Here is an 18,282-nt window from a genome sequence, read left to right on the forward strand (position 1 = left end):
TCCACCAGAGAGGGAGTCATAGAGCTCTCTGTATACATTTGATGTATATACATCAAATGTATAGCTCATACAGCATATAAAAGTAAAACTCAATGTCAACAAACTGTAATTTACCGTGGTGCAAAGCCAATACCTGTATTGCTGTTTACTGGCAAACTGTATGCATGAATATAGAGACCACTTTCATAAGATACAGCTAGGTTTATATTTGTGGAGATGATTGGACCACATCATGAGCCTATGAAATAGTCACGTACTCCAGCATCATCTTAGATGTTGCATGATTCACTGAAACCACCTAAATACAGTATGAGACATAACCAAGTCATCTGTTTGATTCCAGAGGCGTAGTCACCCCTCACTTCACCACTTTCCTGTAGAATTGGGTTTGTTTTGTTAAGTACCTATAAAACATCACTTCATTATGAACTGACGACATCTATGCCAGGAAACAAACACATTTATTACAGACTTAACATCACAGTGTCAGCAGCCAGAGGAGAGTACGACGCAACTGACCCAAGAACAAACAAAGTACCACTAGATGGCAGCAAAGAGGAGCAGATTCCATTACAGGAAAGTTAAAGTTTTTAGAGATGAGTTCCTTGAGTGCACAGAAACTGATGAGTGATAACACACATTCATGTTGTATTTTTGTATCAACAACCATTAACTTCAAATATGATAGAAAAAAATCTCTTTCTATGTCTATGTCTCTTTGTCTTTCCCTCTTTCTCTTGCTCACACAGAGACACCCACCCACACCCACACACATTCCCACACTTAAGAAGTCAGATTTCCTCTCCTGTGTGACGTCACCGTTGTGCAGTAGTAGGCTGGTGTTATTTATCAGCTCCTTTCACCTCCCCCTCTGTTTTCCCAGACCTTGCCCGCATGTCCCCCCAGCGCTGACCTCATCAGGCCTTTGTTGGGAAACAAAGGCTGTTCAGGCATCTGTTTTCAGGAGAAATAAAGACATAGGGTGGCAAGACAGAGAGGAGGAGGGCTGGAGGAGGTACATGAAGTTGAGCTGGACCGTTCTGATCAGCGAGAGTCACATAAAAGTGAAAACAGGGAGCCACAATGAGCAAATGTACAGCCAGGAGAACACCCTGACAAAATGTATTCAAACCGTTTATCAGAGCAAGAGAAATTCCCCAGAAGTCTTCTTAAAGAGCTGGTTTCACTTTGCTTGTTGAACTTTTGCTTTCTTTACACTTCGCCCTTTTGTCGTCTCCAAGAGTTGTGCCTTTGTTGTTTCAAGGTGGAGCTGGTATTTCCTGTATATCCTGCTCAGTCAACCAGCCACAAGGGCCACTGTTCTGTCCCGCTGCTTCTCCCCTCAGTTAGATAATCATTATTCACTCAACGCTGAGATATGAATGACCCTTCTGTACTTTCAAACACAACTTGTAGGTGGCTGGAGGTTACTTACTTTTGGGCTGAGTGCTACTGAATGCGAGCCAGTGTAAATACATAGAGGATTTATAAGGATGTGACTTCAGACAACATCCCATTAGTGGTGATAAATAAGTAAAGAGCAGAGATGCAATGATGAAGCTGCTGAAAAGGAAATGTGGTTCTTTGTGGTATCCCTCTGGGATAACGTGCACGTTCACTCACTCTGCAGGACATTGTTACAGCATAGCCTTTCTACTATAGCTCTATGGGAAATTACAGAGTTTGGGGTGACTTTAAACCCATGTTATCATATTTTATGCTATTTATTTAGTGCAAAACTGTGACGTCACTAGGTTTGTCTGCCTGTGGGGTGTATGTAGTTCCTCTAATGTTTAGCTATTATATTACTTGCACGGGGGTGATTGTTGCACAGTGGTCTCATGAAATGTAATATAGGATCACTGTTATTCTTTAGGATATGAAATAGTGTATTAGCAGATTTGTTTGAACCATAGCAAGCTGTGCTGCTATGCCTGTGTCTCTGCCTACACCACATACTGCATAATTATTGTGTTTTGTTCCTATACAGTATAATCCTGTGTGTGTGTGTGCTCTGATCACCTGCTCCCAGTCAGCACACACAGATGCTTTTCTATCAGGCAGTGAAAGGGTTAAGTCTGACTCTGCATGCACTGAGCAGGCCTCCCTCCCTCCCTCTCTCTCCCTCTCTCTCTCTCTCTCTCCATCCATTTTTATGTGTGTGTGTGTTTTTTTTTTTTTTTTCAGTGGAGAGGGGGGGGGTGGCTCTGCCATCTGCAAACCCAGCGGCTGGATCTGTGATATGTACACACAACTTAGTTTGATAACAAATCGGCACCGCCTCGTTTTACTTTTGGATTCATTCTAAGAGCACACGGTGCTCCGCGGTGTTTTCAATCTCTTCCTTCACCAGTTCTTTTCCTCTGTCCGAGAGCTCCGGGACATGTCGAGTCGCGGAGGCGTTTCTCCTTCCACCCGAAGCCTCCCCTAACTTGGGATCCCACGGAAGGCGCTATGTCATGAAGGTAAGAGCGAAAGTGGAAGCAGCGAACCGGGTCGTTGGGATTTAGCGTTTACTCTCTCGGGATTTATTTCTGTCGAGCTTTTTAACTTTTAAACTCGGGAACTGCTAGCTGAGTCACGGTCACATACTTCACCTACCGGATCGTCCCATTTGACGCAACATGCACGATAATGATGGGCCGAGTCGTCCCGGTTTAGGACAAAAAAAAAAAAAAGAAGGACATGTTAGAGAAATAAGTTGAATCTAGACCCCCTGCTTTCTTTCATTCAGCGGCTGACCGTTCTCTACACACATCTGTAGGGGACACAGTTAAACATACCTGGGCGAGTAATGGAGGCCTGATCTGGGTGCAGTTCTCACTTTGCTTCCTATATGCAGAAATAGTGTTAGGAAATGATCTTGCACACCTATCAGAGCAAGAATATATGTTTAACAGATGAATTGAATCCTCCATAGTATATTTCAGAGTGCTCTAAGAATCTAGAGAAATGTGTCACCAAGTCAAGGTCACAATTCATTCTGTGTGAGGGATTTCTATTTCCTCAGGAAAGAGAGTGAGGGAGTGTGTTTGATAGAGAGATTATTCATGTGTGTAGGGGTGCTGCCTCTCCCAACACAGTACTACTGTAAGTCTGACTTATGTGATAGTAATGTGTTACTCTTTCATCAAGGTGCCGGATGTGTCACAAAATGAGTTTTATCTTCACTACGGGTGTTAGTAGCACAGTAATGGGGGCATTTCAGGATTGGATCAGAAATCTTGCCAAAGGGGGAATTTAATTTCCACCCAAACTCTTTGATCTTCCTGTTACAGCGCTGCTCTCTCTCTGTCATTAGCTGCGTTCAGGCCTCTTCCTCTGCCCTGCTGATTTTTCATTTACGGACTAGTTCCAGGAACGTGTCCCGTAACTGACTTTTTAGTTATTCCCCACACACAGTCTGCAGCTGAGTAATCAGGAATCAGGAAGCAGCAGGAGATAATGGGACTAACTGGCCCACCACTGGTCGCCACTTGAGATTTAACCTGTGGTCAGCTGGGCCACAAACATTTTGACTCTCAGACTACCACTTAATAGTCTATTTGCAGCCCTCTTACAGCACAGGAAGCTTCCTCACAGTGTATCAGATATTTCAGGCAAACCTACTGCAGTCTTTCTATGCACAGTGCGAGCACTCAGTCTGTTGAGATGTTTAAAAAATCTTTTTAGTTGGTTTCAATACAGTATCACCGCTATATATTAGCAATCTTTCATCTGTCGTAAAGCAATTTTATTGTATTCAATATTTAACTGCCTCAAGGGATCAATAAACCATTTTACAGCACATCTCTCCTCTCACGCCCCTTTTTGATATTTTGGAAATGCTTACTCATGATGGAGCATTTGACTCTTAAGTGAAGGAGAACTTAGTTATTGGCTCACTTCCCTGACAACATAGGACAAAACAGTTCAATGTCCAACATCTTGTCTAATGCTTTATATCTTTAATTATTAAAGCAAAATAAAAATAAAAACTAAACAGGAAACTATTGGTCGATTCTGGTGGAGCACGGTGTGCGTATCTGTGTAGGAGTTCAGCTGTTTTCTTACAGTTTTGTGAGTTTCAAAATGCTTTGAAGCCCAGGTTGCTGCTGTTGTGGTGATGTAATCAGGTCAGAAAAATAGGAGAGGTGGAGCCCCTCCCGTCTCTGATAACACCAATTTCTACATGGGCAGGGTGGGTTGTAGTTCCTGGGTCTGAAACCAATATTTGCTTTTCAGGGAGGAAGAAATTATTCTTTTTGCGAAATTGAAAGTATGACAAAGCGGACGAGCTGTTCATTGCTTACTTAGGAGCAATGCACTGTATGCTCTCACTCAGATCTCTTCAAGTTGTTAAACAGAGCCCAGGTGTTGTTTCAAATCACTCGGAGGTGCTGAGTTGTTCCTCTTTCATTCCAAAAACAGTTACTGATTGAATGTGAGAGTGCAGGTGTAGTCACTACTAGTAATGGCAAAGAGAGGAAGTAACAACATTGAGGATGTTGTGTGTTTGTTATATGAGAACGTTCTGTCCATTAATGTTTTACTCAAGAATAATAAAACCTTTCTGTACATCTGATTTGTGCGTCCCTCTACAGCAGGAACACACTTGTGGACATCACTGAATTCGCTGAGAGGAGGACGACTTCACTCCGTTGAACAGATCTCTAACGGGACAACTTGCCTAAGGCGACACAGCGGGCTGGCCTGCTGCTGATAGACTTCTGTTATCTTTTGCCACCTGTAAAACACCGCCGCCATCATGCAGACCTCATCGCTGCGCCGCCAGATGAAAAACATGGTCAACAACTACACAGAGGCTGAGATCAAGGTCCGAGAGGCCACCTCCAACGACCACTGGGGGCCTCCCAGCTCGCTCATGTCTGAAATCGCGGACCTTACCTTCAATGTTGTGGCTTTCGCTGAGGTTATGGGTATGATCTGGAAGCGGCTCAATGACCATGGTAAAAACTGGCGCCATGTTTATAAGGCACTGACCCTGCTGGACTACCTGATCAAAACGGGCTCCGAGCGCGTGGCCCAGGAGTGCCGGGAGAACATACACACCATCCAGACACTGAGAGACTTCCAGTACATAGATCGGGACGGACGTGACCAGGGTATCAATGTCCGAGAGAAGGCCAAGCAGCTGGTGGCTCTGCTGAGGGATGAGGAAAAGCTGAAGAGGGAGAGGAGCCAGGCACTGAAGACCAAGACGCGTATGGCTGGGGTCACCAGCAGCTTAAGCTCTGGATCCTTGCCTCCTCCTTACCCAGGTCAACGCACCAGTTCGGCAGGGGTCTATGGGGAGGATATGAGGAGGTGCAGAAGCTCACCATCCTCTCACTGTGAGTAGCATCGCAGGACAGCTAACTGATGTGCACTTGATACACCAGTTATGAAACACAAGCACTGCCGTCTCCAAATTTAACTTGCGTTCCTCAAAGTACACAATGATCTGAAAGATACCTGAATATTTCCTGTGGCATGTGACGTGTCATTTGTCAGGGACACGCACATGACAGGTCATGAGTTTACTTGGTCACGTGTTTATCAGATAATTTCAAAGGAGGTCTTATGGATGATGACAGCAACAGAATAACAGGGTTGACTACTCAGTTCATCAGTCATCTCCAGATTTTCATCAAGATTTTCCATTTGATGACAGAAAAAGGGAACATTTATGGAGACACTGTCAGTTATATATTTCTACTCTCTGTCCAGTTTTTAAGATGTGAACATCAATCCGACATAGGTGCTATTTTAAAACCAACATTCAAGCCTTGATAAGTATTAATTGCTTGTTCTTTGTGCTTTAATAGAACGTGTTTTGACCTCTATTGTCAGTTGAATATCTGCATTCCACTCATTCTCCCGTTTACAGTCATGTCAGCTAAACTGGATTTACAAAAGAGAGGAGGCCCCTGTTTGGGCATGTTTCAGTCTAATGTGAAACCACAACTGGATACCATGTTTACTTGTGGTGACACTGTCTATTCTACTACTCCAATGATCAGGTGGTTAGGTGCTGAGATAATAGAGGAGCTAAGTGATCCCTGTGTGAGTGTGTAGGCGGTTAGCACATCTGAAAAACTATTGTGGAAAAGCATCAAGTTAGCTGCGTGTAACGTTTGTAAATGTGGTGTGAGGGGTGTGTGTAGCATATATTTTGGCACTTGTGTGGTCTGTGTGGTGTTTATAATAAAAGGTGTTAGTCAGTAGCAGAGCGGTGGCCTCATGAAGGCCCCGGTTATTCTCTTATACTTTCATGTCTGTGGCTTCTTTGATAGTGTAAACAGAGTTATGCCCACAGGCTGTATCTGACTGTTTTATTACCACGAATTCCCTTTTTCACCAATACTTTTTCCACTTCACAGACGTTTCTTGCATACTTTTCTGGGCTGGAATGTGCGCCAGCGGAAACATGTGGCCATTTACAACCTCCAAGCTCTTGATCTGGGGTTCAGTGATGCTACAATACAAGCACGCCTTGTAATACACAGAAAAAAAACATGAATACAGCTGATAACTGGATTTCATGCTGGAAAACCACAACAGTTTCACACTCTTATGATCATAGCAAGTCATTAAAATCACTTGATATTTATCTCAATAGGAACGGTTTACTGTATGACAAAGAATGAGTACTCTGCAGGTGTGCTGCAGGTGTTAAAATACTTGAAAGGTGAGTTATTGTGCAAGCGTGTGCACAACACCACAGCTTCTTGCTCTGCTCTGGGTGATTTTAAAGGGGGAAAAGGAGAATAGTGGTGGTCTACTGGAGATTCCTGGACACCAGCGCATGGTTGAAGAGTTGGTGCTGATGGATGGCATGGGTGTCGGCCAGGATGGTTGGCAGCAGCTAATTGGCAGCAAGCATTCCAGCTGAGACGGGATATTGAAGAGCAGCATAGTGGAAACGATTGGTTCCTGAGACCTGACTTCGCCAACGTGTGGCCTCCTGCACTATTTTAGCCCCATGACCCACAGCCTGGCACCCAGACTGGTATACTGCCAAGCCCCACCGCCCCCACCCCAAACCGTGGACCTGAATCCTACCCAGAGGATTTGGGGTAATAAGGTGGGCCCCACTCCAACCCATCCATTCCTCTCCCCCTCCACCACCCTAACTCTCCACACAGGCGCACCATTGTTCTCAGTGCAGGCAGAGTTAGGCAGACCGTGGCAAGCAATGCCAGCAAAGGCCCTAAACAACAGGCAATGGAAAAAAATTAACATGCAACAACAGTGCCAGCTCTTTCTCGACGTTAAAAATGAGTCCTAAAGTGTTTCTTTCTTTGCTTCCCATCTCCTTCAGCCTCTGTTTCCATCTGTTAACGTTTCTGTCTACATCCTTCTGCTCCCCCTTCCTCAGTAAACACCCAATTCCCTCCGCTCTTCCTCTGTCTCTGTAGCCTCCTCTTCCTCTCCTCGCCTTGCTCCTGACATGGAGCAAGCTCGGCCCGCGACCAGCGGAGAGGAGGAGCTGCAGCTGCAGCTGGCCCTGGCTATGAGCCGAGAAGAAAGTGAAAAGGTACCTCTAAATGAGATCTCACACACACACACACACACACACACACACACACACACACACACACACACACACACAGACTGAGAACAAACCTCTTGTCCTTATAGCACATGCGCCTGACAGAAAGAGGCTCCTTAGCTGCCCTGCTGCTGACATGTTATGTTGTAATTCTGCAGTAAGTCATTAAAGGCCTCTCACACACATGCTTGGACACTGTCAGTCATGGTGGTGAAGGGCTCCTGCTGCCTCTACCACGCCACCGTTTCCCAGAACCTTTCACAGAAAGTGATACCATCAACTCTGTCTCTGATGTGCTCAATAATGGCACTTTGACCAATCAGTGCGAGCGGTGCTCTAGAGTGAGGACACTGTGAGTGAAATAGTGAGAAGCCAGACAGGATGTGTGCATTGATCCACTCCTGAGCAAACACAGCCTGCCCTAGTCTCCATGGCAAGGGCAGCCGTTGCCCTCTGTCACTTCTGCTCAGCTATTATGGAAACACATTATCATGCGTAGCAGTTTCCACCTCTGTAATCAAAGAAATCAGCTTTGATTTTGATGATCAAATTGAGATCTACAGTATATATTAAATTCTACTCTCCTCTTTTGAATCACTGCAAATCATTGTATTCTCTCAATAATTTCTCAATGACTCACTTCAACAAGCGTGATTTTACCTTTCCCTTTGATTAGTCTTCCCCCTAATCCTTCCTGCTTGACCTTAGCCACCTCCCCCTGTGGACATTGATGAACAGACCCAGCTGCAGATCGCTATGAGCCTCAGCAAGGAGGAGGCACAAAAGGTACAAGTACACTGGGACAAGGGATGATCCTTCCTCTGCATCCTTTACCCTGTAGCACATCTCCTGTCGGTCTGTGCACTAAAACCAATGTCACAGTTTTTGTCCTTCTGGGAAACAACATGCATGAACTACTCACTGTCTCTCCTCTCTAGATTTGATCCATGCCCCCCCACCACCCCCCCACCACCACACACACACACACACACACACACACACACACACACACACACTTTTAAACAGCAAAAGGACATGCGACTTTTTCCAGAGCCTAATCACTTCATCCTTCTATTTCACTAACCACTAGATCTCTCCTCTTAGTCCAGCCACTGTGTCCTCTTCTGGTGTGGTGTCATGAAAGGGCAAAGGGTTTGACGGACCCCATTACTCTGCTTGGGACACCTGTACAATTGCATGCAATGGACTGCGATGATGTCCAAGAGATATTTCCACTTTTATTGACCAAATATTGATTCTGCAATTCTCCCCCCGGTTAACGGTTAACACCCGCGCAGCCAGTCCAGCGTGCACCTGCCACACTGGATATGGATGAGGACACCCAGCTCCAGTTAGCCCTGAGCCTGAGCAAGGAAGAGCACCAACAGGTAGAGTTGCTTGGGGTCACCAAAACTGGGGTCACTGACTTCTCATCATGCCCACATAGTTTGCATGGATGTAGTGTGTTCCCACCTTACCCTTATTGGCCTTTTCATGTAGTAGGGACTCATCTTCTATGTTCGCTCATATTTACTTTTTCTTGATGATTACTTCCCACTATTAAATGTTTAACTTATTTCCACACTTGCTCCCTTTATTTTTTTCTTTTTTTTTTAAAAGTTGTATATATAGTATATCACTGTTGTATTATATCAGGCAACCATTGTACCCCACCTCTCTCTCGTTCTCTTCCTGTCTCACTCTGTCTCTTTGTCTTTTCCCTCCCTTTTTTCTCTCGCACTGTGTCAGTAAACCGTAGCACAATAGAACCGCTCTGTTAGAGAGCACGGTGATGCTCTCATCTCTTTGACTGGAGAATATTCTGGTCTGAGCATATTGCACACATCTATCTGTGGGTCATATGTTGCCCGGGAAAAAAAAATACACGCTAGCACTTGTGCCAGTGTGAGTCATAAATGTATTATGATGTGACAATATGTGAATTTTGCTGGAAGCTGTCAGACCCAAAGGCAACCATGTGACTGTATCTGTCGACAGGAACAACTCAGTCGCCAAGGAGACGAGTCGATGCTCCAGAAAGCTTTGGAGGAAAGCAAACGTCAGATGGAGTCTAAAGGCGGGGTATGAAATATTGGGGTATGGAATATCTCAATGGGGGGGTGATGAGGTATAAACATACATTTGAGAACATGCATTTATCGCCCAGGAATCACAACCAAACCAGCTGTAATGCTTTATGATGATGATGAGAGTTATTGGGTGTGATCAGGTTTCATAGCTCAACCCTCAGTTATGCTGTAAAGATTTCAAGCCTGTTTGTTTATAAAAGTCATAAATAAGTCAAGTTAGCTATTGTGCTGTCATCAAAGATAAGAGTCAGCGAGTGCTGAAACAATGTAATGAACTGTCGCTGCTTTCTTTCTTGTTGATGTGGACAGACCGCCTTCATGGACCTGGTAGATGTTTTTGCAGTGTCCTCAGATCTGCCTTCTGGTGATAGTCGATGGAATAATGCTGCACACCAGGCAGCAGCTCAACTGGGGGGCACAGACCCCTGGGACTCCATGGGTGAGCCTTGAGTTATTTTACTGTGACCAAAGCAGGAGAGTTTAAGCGCCAAGTGTGAATAATATGTAGTAAAGTGTTAATTCTTTGTGAACAGAGGCAGAATGCTCAATGATACAATTTGTTCTGCTCACATGCAATGGTAAGCTTCCTCTCTTTATACATCTGCTCTCTGTAAATAAAGAAGGCAGCACTAACACCTCAAGAGGAGATGCTTCGTGGATGGTCCCACCACCATCCAACAGTCCTCCCCCGCCATGGGAGCCCCCCGCTGAACCCTGGGATGGCCAGCCGAACAATGTCTCTAACCTCAATGCCACCGGCCGTGTGTGGGCTTTCCCTGCAAACACAGGTGAGTCTGTGATGTGCATGCACTAATACAGCTCAGCCGAAGACAAACAGGAGATACTTGAAATTAAATATGTCACATTAATTAAATATTATTGATTTTTATTTTGTAGCCTCCTCAAGAGTCGATCCATTCTCAGCCCCCCTATCAGAGAGAACAACAGCCGATGGAGCTGTCAGGGAACCTTTTCCCCGAACTGGAAGCCCCTCTGGTAAACAAAACATCCTCTTACTTTTTCTCTCTCTTGCTCTTTTCTCATTCTCTTACAGTGGCTCTGTGTATCCCACATACATTTAATCTCAGAAATCTTTTTTTTCTGCTGTCAGATGGAGATCTGTTTGATGAGGCCATGGATGGAGGTCAGATGAACGTCAACGGACGAGGGGAGGGCAGTCCTGAGCTCTTTGACCTGTCACATCTTGGGGAAAGCCTGGCTGCCCCCAGCCCTCGTACATGCCGGACGCCTGAGTCCTTCTTGGGCCCCACAGCAGCGTCCTTGGTAAACCTGGACAGCTTGATCCCAGCGAATCCCCCAGCCAAGACCAAGAACCCCTTTTTATCAGGTATTAATTGTATTACTGTCCACCATGTACTGAAGCATGTCGCACTTGTACTCCATAAATTAATTCCTAGCTTCCATAAAGCCACTCTATTTCTGTATGGAATAAAAATCTACTTGCAGAGAAATGAATGGTAATACAGTTGCAACTAGAATGGCACTCAGTAGAGCGCATCCCTCTGCCAAGTTCAGACATTCTTACATGTCTGTCTCGCTCTTAGAAAAATAAAAGGAAAAAGGAAGAAGTCTGAGACGTCAGCATTATACAATTCATACAGCTCGTCTCATTGCTATGTCGCAACAATTATTGTTAGTGTGTAATTATATTAGTTGCATGTTGAATGAAAGTCTGATGTAAGCATTCCTAAATGCTGCTGGTGCCAAATGCACTGCTGCTTACTATTAATAAGTACAGCTCTGTGTGTAATGCAGATTCATTATTTCCTTCAACCAGGTCCAGACTACTATCTGGATCTCCACTAAATTGTTCAAACTCATAGATATCAACTACATAAATATGTCAATTTTTGTAAAATCAAGATCCATACATAATTTCCTGAGAAACTGACAAAAAATCTGGATAAATCTCACAATGTTAAGGAATGTGATTACAAAATTGCTGGATATGCACCAAAATTGAATTGATTGAATTGAATCCATTACAAAAATCACATGATCCTCTCTCCTTGCCACTGTAGTGCCATGTTAGATTCACATAAAAAAAAAAAAAAAAAAAAACATCAAGCGGGCTAAATGTTAACAGTGTTTGATTCATCAGGTTCTAAACCCAGTCTCAGGAAAGATAAATCTAATTTGGATAACTTAATACTCTTCTGTTTTATGTTTGTTTCTGTCCAGGTCTGAGTGCTCCTTCAGCCACCAATCCATTCCAAACTGACCAGCCCAAACTAACTCTGAATCAAATGGGCTCCGGCTCCACCTCTTTGGCTCCTCACAGCACTACTCTTCCATACAGTGCCTCCTTGCCTCTGCCCATGAGCCACCAGCCTGCCAGCCTCCCTTCGTCACTTACTCACCCCACCCAGCCTGGCCTGGACCTGCCAGGGAACCTCCCTGAGCCCTTGTTGCCCTTCTCTTCAGCCAGTACTCAGGGATCAGAGGCTGCACAGAGCAGTCAGAACCCTTTCTTATGAGGACCAACTAAACTGGAGAGAAATATCTTAGTAAAAGGGGAATGCTATTAGGTTATGCTCTTGAAATATCTCTAACCGCAGACCAAACTGTAGCCCCAAGGACTTGTATGAAAACCTTATTCTTAGTTGTTTTTATATTGTGGTATAATACAATAACCCTTAGGTTGATGCAAGCTGATTCTGTTCTTCACTATAACATTCTGTCCTGCTCCTCTGGTCATAAAAGCTGTAACAGGGTATAAAAGAGATAACACCTTTATATCATGACATTTGTGTCATGTAAAACTTCTTACAGCCATAACCTATTGCTAATGTAATTCAGATACAAACCTACATAAAAGCACAGTTTGATAATATTTTGTTGTCTCTATACAGCCGTAATAACCAGGAAAATGTGTTACAGCTTTGCGGTTAGTCAACAAGTCTGCTCACTCAACTGTTTGTATGATTGGCTTCGCTGGCTCGTGCTTCTGTCATATACTCTGCCTCCTGAAAAAAAAGAGGTTTCTTATAACTGGCAACAGTTTCTTAAAGACATGTCCAGCTCTTGAAATGTAACTGCATCAAACAATATCAATAACTTTGTGGCCGTTTCTGTGCACCCAGAATTGATGAGAGAATTTCATGTATAAACAATTTTACTATGGTGATATGAATTACTGGGATTAAGTCAAAGAAATTCTAGTTTGGGAGGACTGTATGTGCTTCAAAATTCACTATAAGCAGGGCAACATTAGAAAACGTATGAATCATGAGTTTTATTCATTGCTTGTGAAGCACTGACTCTCATCAAATATAAGGGTATTATTACAACACTGCTTCATTCCTCAGTTGATTTTATTGCTTTGCATTTTCTCATTTCCCTTTATATCAATATATTTGATATGAAATCATAACAAAACAGGCACACGCCCAGGAGCAATTTCAATATTTGTTGTGCACCTTATGCCCCCTGCTGGAAGTAATTTATTACTACAATGCTGCATGCCTTTACAGTAACCGATGTTACAACATTTGTTCTTGACACTTTACTAGTTGTTAAAACTAGTCATGAATTCCTGCAATTCACTGTTTGTCTATTTGGAATTTATTTAGTAAAAGTGACCAGTAGATGCAGATAAGACCTACAGTAGTGTTGATTTAATAAATGTTAAAATGACCTACCTCACAAACATCCCATCCTGCCATGATATCACTAATACATCACCTCCCCCATTTTCCCTAATGAGGAGTCACCATATTTTATATGGTACTTAAGATACAACAGTTTCTCTTGTCATGTCTTGCCATTTTTTCAGTGAGTCCAACACTAAGCACATAATTACATCCTCTTACAACTGGTGTGTAAACCGTCTTTGCACACTGAGGATACTGACATCTTTTGCCAAAAGGCTTGAAACCATTTTTCAAACAGCAGTGTCACTTTTTCAGGAACAAGCATATGATGGATCACTTGACTGTGGTGGACTCTAGCCAACTGAGCACCTCCTGAAGTCCCTGTCCAGATCGGGCACTGAGTTCCAGTGTTGTGATTGGCTGAGTAGCAGATGCAATGATGTCATCCATTCTGAACAGTGACTTTATCTCTATAAGACTCATAGTGCAGGGCACGTCCCTGGAAAAGGGTGGAATAAAAAACAAAAATAAGAAAATACATAATGGCAAGAACGACAGAATTATGAGATTGGATACATGCTGTGTTGAACCTGCTAGCTCTCACATCTTGCATGTATGGCAAGTGAATGTAGAGATTGGTGAGTGTTACCTCTTGTTGAAGAGAATAAGCACAGAGGCACTGCACAGAGGCTCAGCAGAGAGTACTGACAGCAGCTGGATACAGGAGGAGGATACTTGAGCGATGTTGGCTGAGTCCACCATAAACTATGAAAAAGAAAAAGCATTCAGTCAAATAATTCCAACAGCCAATCTATTCCCTTGCATCTAATGTTGCAGATGCAGTATGAATACAAAAACATACAATGACAGAGGCGCAGTCTTTGAAGTAACTGGGCCATATAGGGCCCATGCAGCCTCCCAGCTCTCTCACTGTCACCTTCTTCTTCTTCAGTGTCAGGTCTGTCAGATTGGTTCCTACCTGTGCAGATTTAAAGAGATAAGGTGCATTACATGGATGGGCCGTCACATCAAAAAAGAGCCTTCGAATACTCTGTAGTAAAACTATCTTTCATTATCACTTACTGTAGGCAGAGTAGAAGGAGGTGACCCTAGTTCACCTAATCCATGTAAACTGATCTGTAAACAAAATCAGTTAAGAAAAAAAATCTATGGGAGCCAGTGCTGTGAGTTAAATTTGCTAAGCTGAATTTAAAATGGGCTCAATACACTATTTATAGTTATACATTATACAGTATAAAGGGACATTTTATTGTAATCCGTTTTTCTGAGAGTATGTAATTTAGAACACCACGTGAAATAATATTTTAATCAGCTTTATTTTACTTTAGTGTCATATCACTTATATACTTCATGTGACTGTCCACAAGGGTTGCCTTGCAAATGCATATAAACTGGTGCAAAATTATATGAGGGTGTCAACCGATATTGGTGGTGGTTGTTTCAACAGCTTAAAAACTGCAGCTCCCAAAATGATTATACTGTTGAATGAACACCACTTTAGTTTTAGCACAAACATTATGACCTATATTTATTGCTGAACTATTGTATTAGCCTGCTTTAGTTTTAGCTAGGCGTTTGTGATAAACTGACAACTGAGTGAATAATATATATTGTACTTAGCAACCTGGTATTTATTGCTTATATAAGTATTAACGTTGTTTACACCTACTACAACAGCTCACCAAGCTAAATTAGCTAAATTTAAGATACAAAACACTTTCAGTTCACAGTACTTTTATACTTTTTTCTAGCTCTGGTTCAAAACATTCAGCTGAGAACAAAGGATATTTTGTAGACGTTTCAGCAACAGCGTTTTCCCAACGCCAGTTGCTCCAAGAAGCAAACACGTTTCATTCCTGGTCATTTTGGTTTCCCAGAAGCAGCATAGCAAAGCCCGTGATTACATGTAGCCGAGGTAGCCGCCAGACTTGGCACCATGGCGACGCTCGAACGACGGTGGTACGTCGCAGTGATAGGACGAAGTAGACATCAATCATTCCACTCTTGTTTCTGATTGGTTATCGACACACCCACGTGAACACAGCGGAAGAAAAACAAGATCACCGCCATAATAAGGGCAATCACTGGTCCATACGAGTCGACAGAAAACATCGAAAACGCCCCCCGCAAACCTCTGACTTCGCAGTTACATTGCGTTGTTGGAATTGGCTGACACCGCTGTATCTCTACAAGAATTGATTTGGGGAAATAACCATGGAAGCAAAGTTAAAGAAAGAGTTGGGAACAACCATGCTGAAGTCAACTGGTTACTCAGGAGGTGGATGTATCAGCGAGGGCCAGAGTTACGATACTGACTCTGGGAGAGTGTTTGTGAAGATAAACCACAAAAGCGAGGTATTTTACAATTATTATGTTTTGCATTAATCATTTAAGTTATTACAATGACATATATGTTGGTTGATGTCTGGATCACTATATGTGCTATTAGTCTGGATGGAAAAGCACAACAGTGAATCGGATTTGCTACACCCTCTGAAGGCAACTTAACTTTGTGCACACATTGTGAGATGGAGAAGAGTCTGATTATTATTTATTTCGTGAACATGCAAACTACATGCTCACGACACCAAATCCCATTTTTGTTTTTTTCAGGCCAAATTGATGTTTGATGGGGAGATGGCCAGTTTAGAAGCCATTTTAAAGACAGAAACTGTTAAAGTCCCCAAGCCTGTGAAGGTGATTGAGCTTGACACAGGAGGATGTGTATTTGTGATGGAGCATCTGGACATGAGAGGTCTTAGCAAGTAAGAGCTCTCATACAATTTGTTTAGTTCTGTATCAATATCATTAGCATGATACACAAGTTAGACTGGAGGGCAATTTGAAAATATAGGAGACTAAAGTCTAGGTCTATTTGTTGTTGTTTTTTTTCATGAAATCCTTTATTTCTAAATCCAATGTGTAGGCACTCAAAGCGCCTAGGAGAGCAGCTGGCTGATCTGCATCTTCACAACAAGAGACAGTTGGAAAAATTCAATAAAGAGCAGCAGATAGTGGGTAATTCACCTTCATTACACTTCAGTACATGCAAATATAGACAAATGTACACAAAAATCCTCTATCCTCTTGCCATTGCATGATTGAATACCAATAAACTCTCAAATTTTATGGGGGGAGTATAAATTGCTGATCATTCAGATTAAGCATTGTATAACATTTTCTATGGTACACAGGAAAAGGAGCTGGCCAGTCGGAGGTGGCTGTTGTTGAAAAATTTGGCTTCGGTGTAACAACATGCTGTGGATATCTACCACAGGTAAAAATAAATACCATTGTATCTGTATACTAAGTGAGACTGGACTGTATTTCAGTCTCTAATATGTAGTACATATGAAGTGCATATATATGGTCTCAAGTCTCTTACATTCATCCTTAACAGTATCACTGCAGACTTCCTTTTTTCTCTCCAGAAAAATGAGTGGCAGGATGACTGGGTGACATTTTACTCCCAGCAGAGGCTGCAGCATCAGCTTAACATGGTGGAGAAATCTAATGGAGACAGGGAGGCCAGAGAACTATGGGCCAAGCTACAGGTGCACCCTGCCTTTGCCCCCCATCAGAAACAAAACTTCACACACGTCTTTATGATTGTATAAATAACCTGACAGTGCAACTTACATATTTTGTCTCTCATTTACAGCTGAAGATCCCACAGTTTTTCACAGATGTGGAAATTGTCCCTGCTCTCCTCCATGGAGATTTATGGGGAGGCAACGTGGCACAGTGTGCAGAAGGGCCAGTCATCTTTGACCCTGCTTCCTTCTATGGCCATTCAGAGTTTGAGCTGGGTATTGCAGGGATGTTTGGTGGCTTCAACAGCTCTTTTTACTCTGCTTACCATGAAAAGATTCCTAAAGCTCCAGGCTTTGAAAAGAGAAACCAGCTTTACCAACTTTTCCACTATCTGAATCACTGGAATCACTTTGGTGGTGGCTACAGAGGCTCCTCAATAAGCATTATGAAGAACCTACTGAAATAACTGCACTCCCAGTCACTTGTAGAAAGCTTCACAAGTCTTAAACGCAAATCAAGTATTTGATGGATGCTAATCTGACCAAAACTAGTGTGGCTAATTGTTGAATAACACTTTAACATTGCAATGTCTGCTATACTGTGTATTAAATACAGAATCCACATCCAAAATTAATTCTGCCATGACTGCTACACCTACACCAACTCGCTTTCAAAATTATAGAAAAGCAGAATCTATACCTTTTGGTTATCTGCAATCAAACATAAACCACAACATGCATTCCTATATACAAGAGGAAGGATTTACCACACACCAAACAATTTTTTTTCATTTTCTGCAAGTGTGAGGTCAATATAATTTTCTTTATCATTCTCACTTGTCAGTTGGAAGAACAAATACCAAGAAGTTTTAAGTTGGTATTGTTTGTTATGCTGCAAAACCTTCTGATTCTTATGCATTACCTGTTTGACCAGCACCTAATTGAATTATAGTACTGTGCAAATAACATTAGATTTTTGCAGTGAATGCAATACTGTATTCTTTATCTACGTTGTAGTAGCCTTACTGTTGATGTCATACAGACTAACACACTACATACAAAAACAAAATGTTTCTGTATTGTAATGGATCATTGCAATATTTGCTATCCACTGTTTAACCAACAATAAATCCTGAGATGATCCAAAGTGTTTTCCTGACCTGCTGTATTTGGTATCTATCCAGTTTGAAAATGGTAGTGAATCAAACTATTTGTTAAAATATACTCTGAACTAATATACTCTAGGCTAGGCCTGGTCTTGCTCACCTGCCTATCACCTTTTATTTTTTGCACAACTGACTTGATGCAGTATTTATGTTGAACCAACTGTTTATTATTGTCAATGTAATTTAATGTCTTTGATGTGTTCATGATGCCTGCTGCAAACCAAATTTCCTTCGGGATAATAATAATAAAGTTGAAGTTGAAGTTGAACTTGCTGTCAGGTTTTGATGCAACCACTGATTCTAGAGATGTTTTGTATTTGTTTT

General features: G+C 42.5%; 3 protein-coding genes across 7 annotated transcripts; 2 read left to right on the plus strand and 1 right to left on the minus strand.

Annotated features, from left to right (window-relative positions):
- Positions 1-2,177: 2,177 nt before the first annotated feature.
- On the plus strand, positions 2,178-12,940 carry epn3a (epsin 3a). Of its 5 annotated transcripts, none has more exons than XM_056400858.1 (11): positions 2,178-2,465; positions 4,584-5,333; positions 7,401-7,519; positions 8,243-8,320; positions 8,833-8,922; positions 9,533-9,616; positions 9,934-10,063; positions 10,245-10,412; positions 10,522-10,620; positions 10,736-10,972; positions 11,827-12,940. In XM_056400858.1, exons 2-11 carry the CDS (start codon positions 4,748-4,750, stop codon positions 12,120-12,122), a joined length of 1,887 nt encoding a protein of 628 aa, XP_056256833.1. In that variant the 5' UTR covers positions 2,178-2,465; positions 4,584-4,747; the 3' UTR covers positions 12,123-12,940. The 5 variants fall into 5 exon arrangements, with proteins under 5 accessions (XP_056256833.1, XP_056256834.1, XP_056256836.1 ...); XM_056400859.1 differs by having other exon boundaries at positions 10,248-10,412; XM_056400861.1 differs by lacking the exon at positions 8,833-8,922 and having other exon boundaries at positions 2,179-2,465.
- Positions 12,941-13,191: 251 nt separating this feature from the next.
- On the minus strand, positions 13,192-15,200 carry arl16 (ADP-ribosylation factor-like 16). The gene is made up of 5 exons (XM_056400864.1): positions 15,047-15,200; positions 14,322-14,376; positions 14,101-14,217; positions 13,888-14,003; positions 13,192-13,737 (listed from the first exon to the last, which is right to left on the minus strand). Exons 1-5 carry the CDS (start codon positions 15,121-15,123, stop codon positions 13,572-13,574), a joined length of 531 nt encoding a protein of 176 aa, XP_056256839.1. The 5' UTR covers positions 15,124-15,200; the 3' UTR covers positions 13,192-13,571.
- A 116-nt stretch (positions 15,201-15,316) lies between these two features.
- On the plus strand, positions 15,317-18,226 carry fn3krp (fructosamine 3 kinase related protein). The gene is made up of 6 exons (XM_056400863.1): positions 15,317-15,614; positions 15,873-16,024; positions 16,186-16,277; positions 16,454-16,536; positions 16,691-16,813; positions 16,921-18,226. Exons 1-6 carry the CDS (start codon positions 15,474-15,476, stop codon positions 17,257-17,259), a joined length of 930 nt encoding a protein of 309 aa, XP_056256838.1. The 5' UTR covers positions 15,317-15,473; the 3' UTR covers positions 17,260-18,226.
- Positions 18,227-18,282: the final 56 nt, after the last annotated feature.

This window comes from Seriola aureovittata, chromosome 17 (assembly GCF_021018895.1).
Source record: "Seriola aureovittata isolate HTS-2021-v1 ecotype China chromosome 17, ASM2101889v1, whole genome shotgun sequence".
NCBI classification, from domain to species: Eukaryota; Metazoa; Chordata; class Actinopteri; order Carangiformes; family Carangidae; genus Seriola; species Seriola aureovittata.

Excerpts from the sequence above, each read along its gene's own strand:
- arl16 (XM_056400864.1), bottom strand. The coding sequence starts at position 15,123 with ATGACCAGGAATGAAACGTGTTTGCTTCTTGGAGCAACTGGCGTTGGG. Across the intron at positions 14,218-14,321 it reads CTCCTTCTACTCTGCCTACA|GTAGGAACCAATCTGACAGA; the intron begins GTAAGTGATAAT and ends AAATCTGCACAG. Across the intron at positions 14,004-14,100 it reads AAGACTGCGCCTCTGTCATT|TTTATGGTGGACTCAGCCAA; the intron begins GTATGTTTTTGT and ends TCTTTTTCATAG.
- epn3a (XM_056400858.1), top strand. The coding sequence starts at position 4,748 with ATGCAGACCTCATCGCTGCGCCGCCAGATGAAAAACATGGTCAACAAC. Across the intron at positions 7,520-8,242 it reads GCCGAGAAGAAAGTGAAAAG|CCACCTCCCCCTGTGGACAT; the intron begins GTACCTCTAAAT and ends GCTTGACCTTAG. Across the intron at positions 10,621-10,735 it reads CCGAACTGGAAGCCCCTCTG|ATGGAGATCTGTTTGATGAG; the intron begins GTAAACAAAACA and ends TTCTGCTGTCAG.
- fn3krp (XM_056400863.1), top strand. The coding sequence starts at position 15,474 with ATGGAAGCAAAGTTAAAGAAAGAGTTGGGAACAACCATGCTGAAGTCA. Across the intron at positions 16,025-16,185 it reads GACATGAGAGGTCTTAGCAA|GCACTCAAAGCGCCTAGGAG; the intron begins GTAAGAGCTCTC and ends TCCAATGTGTAG. Across the intron at positions 16,814-16,920 it reads AACTATGGGCCAAGCTACAG|CTGAAGATCCCACAGTTTTT; the intron begins GTGCACCCTGCC and ends TCTCATTTACAG.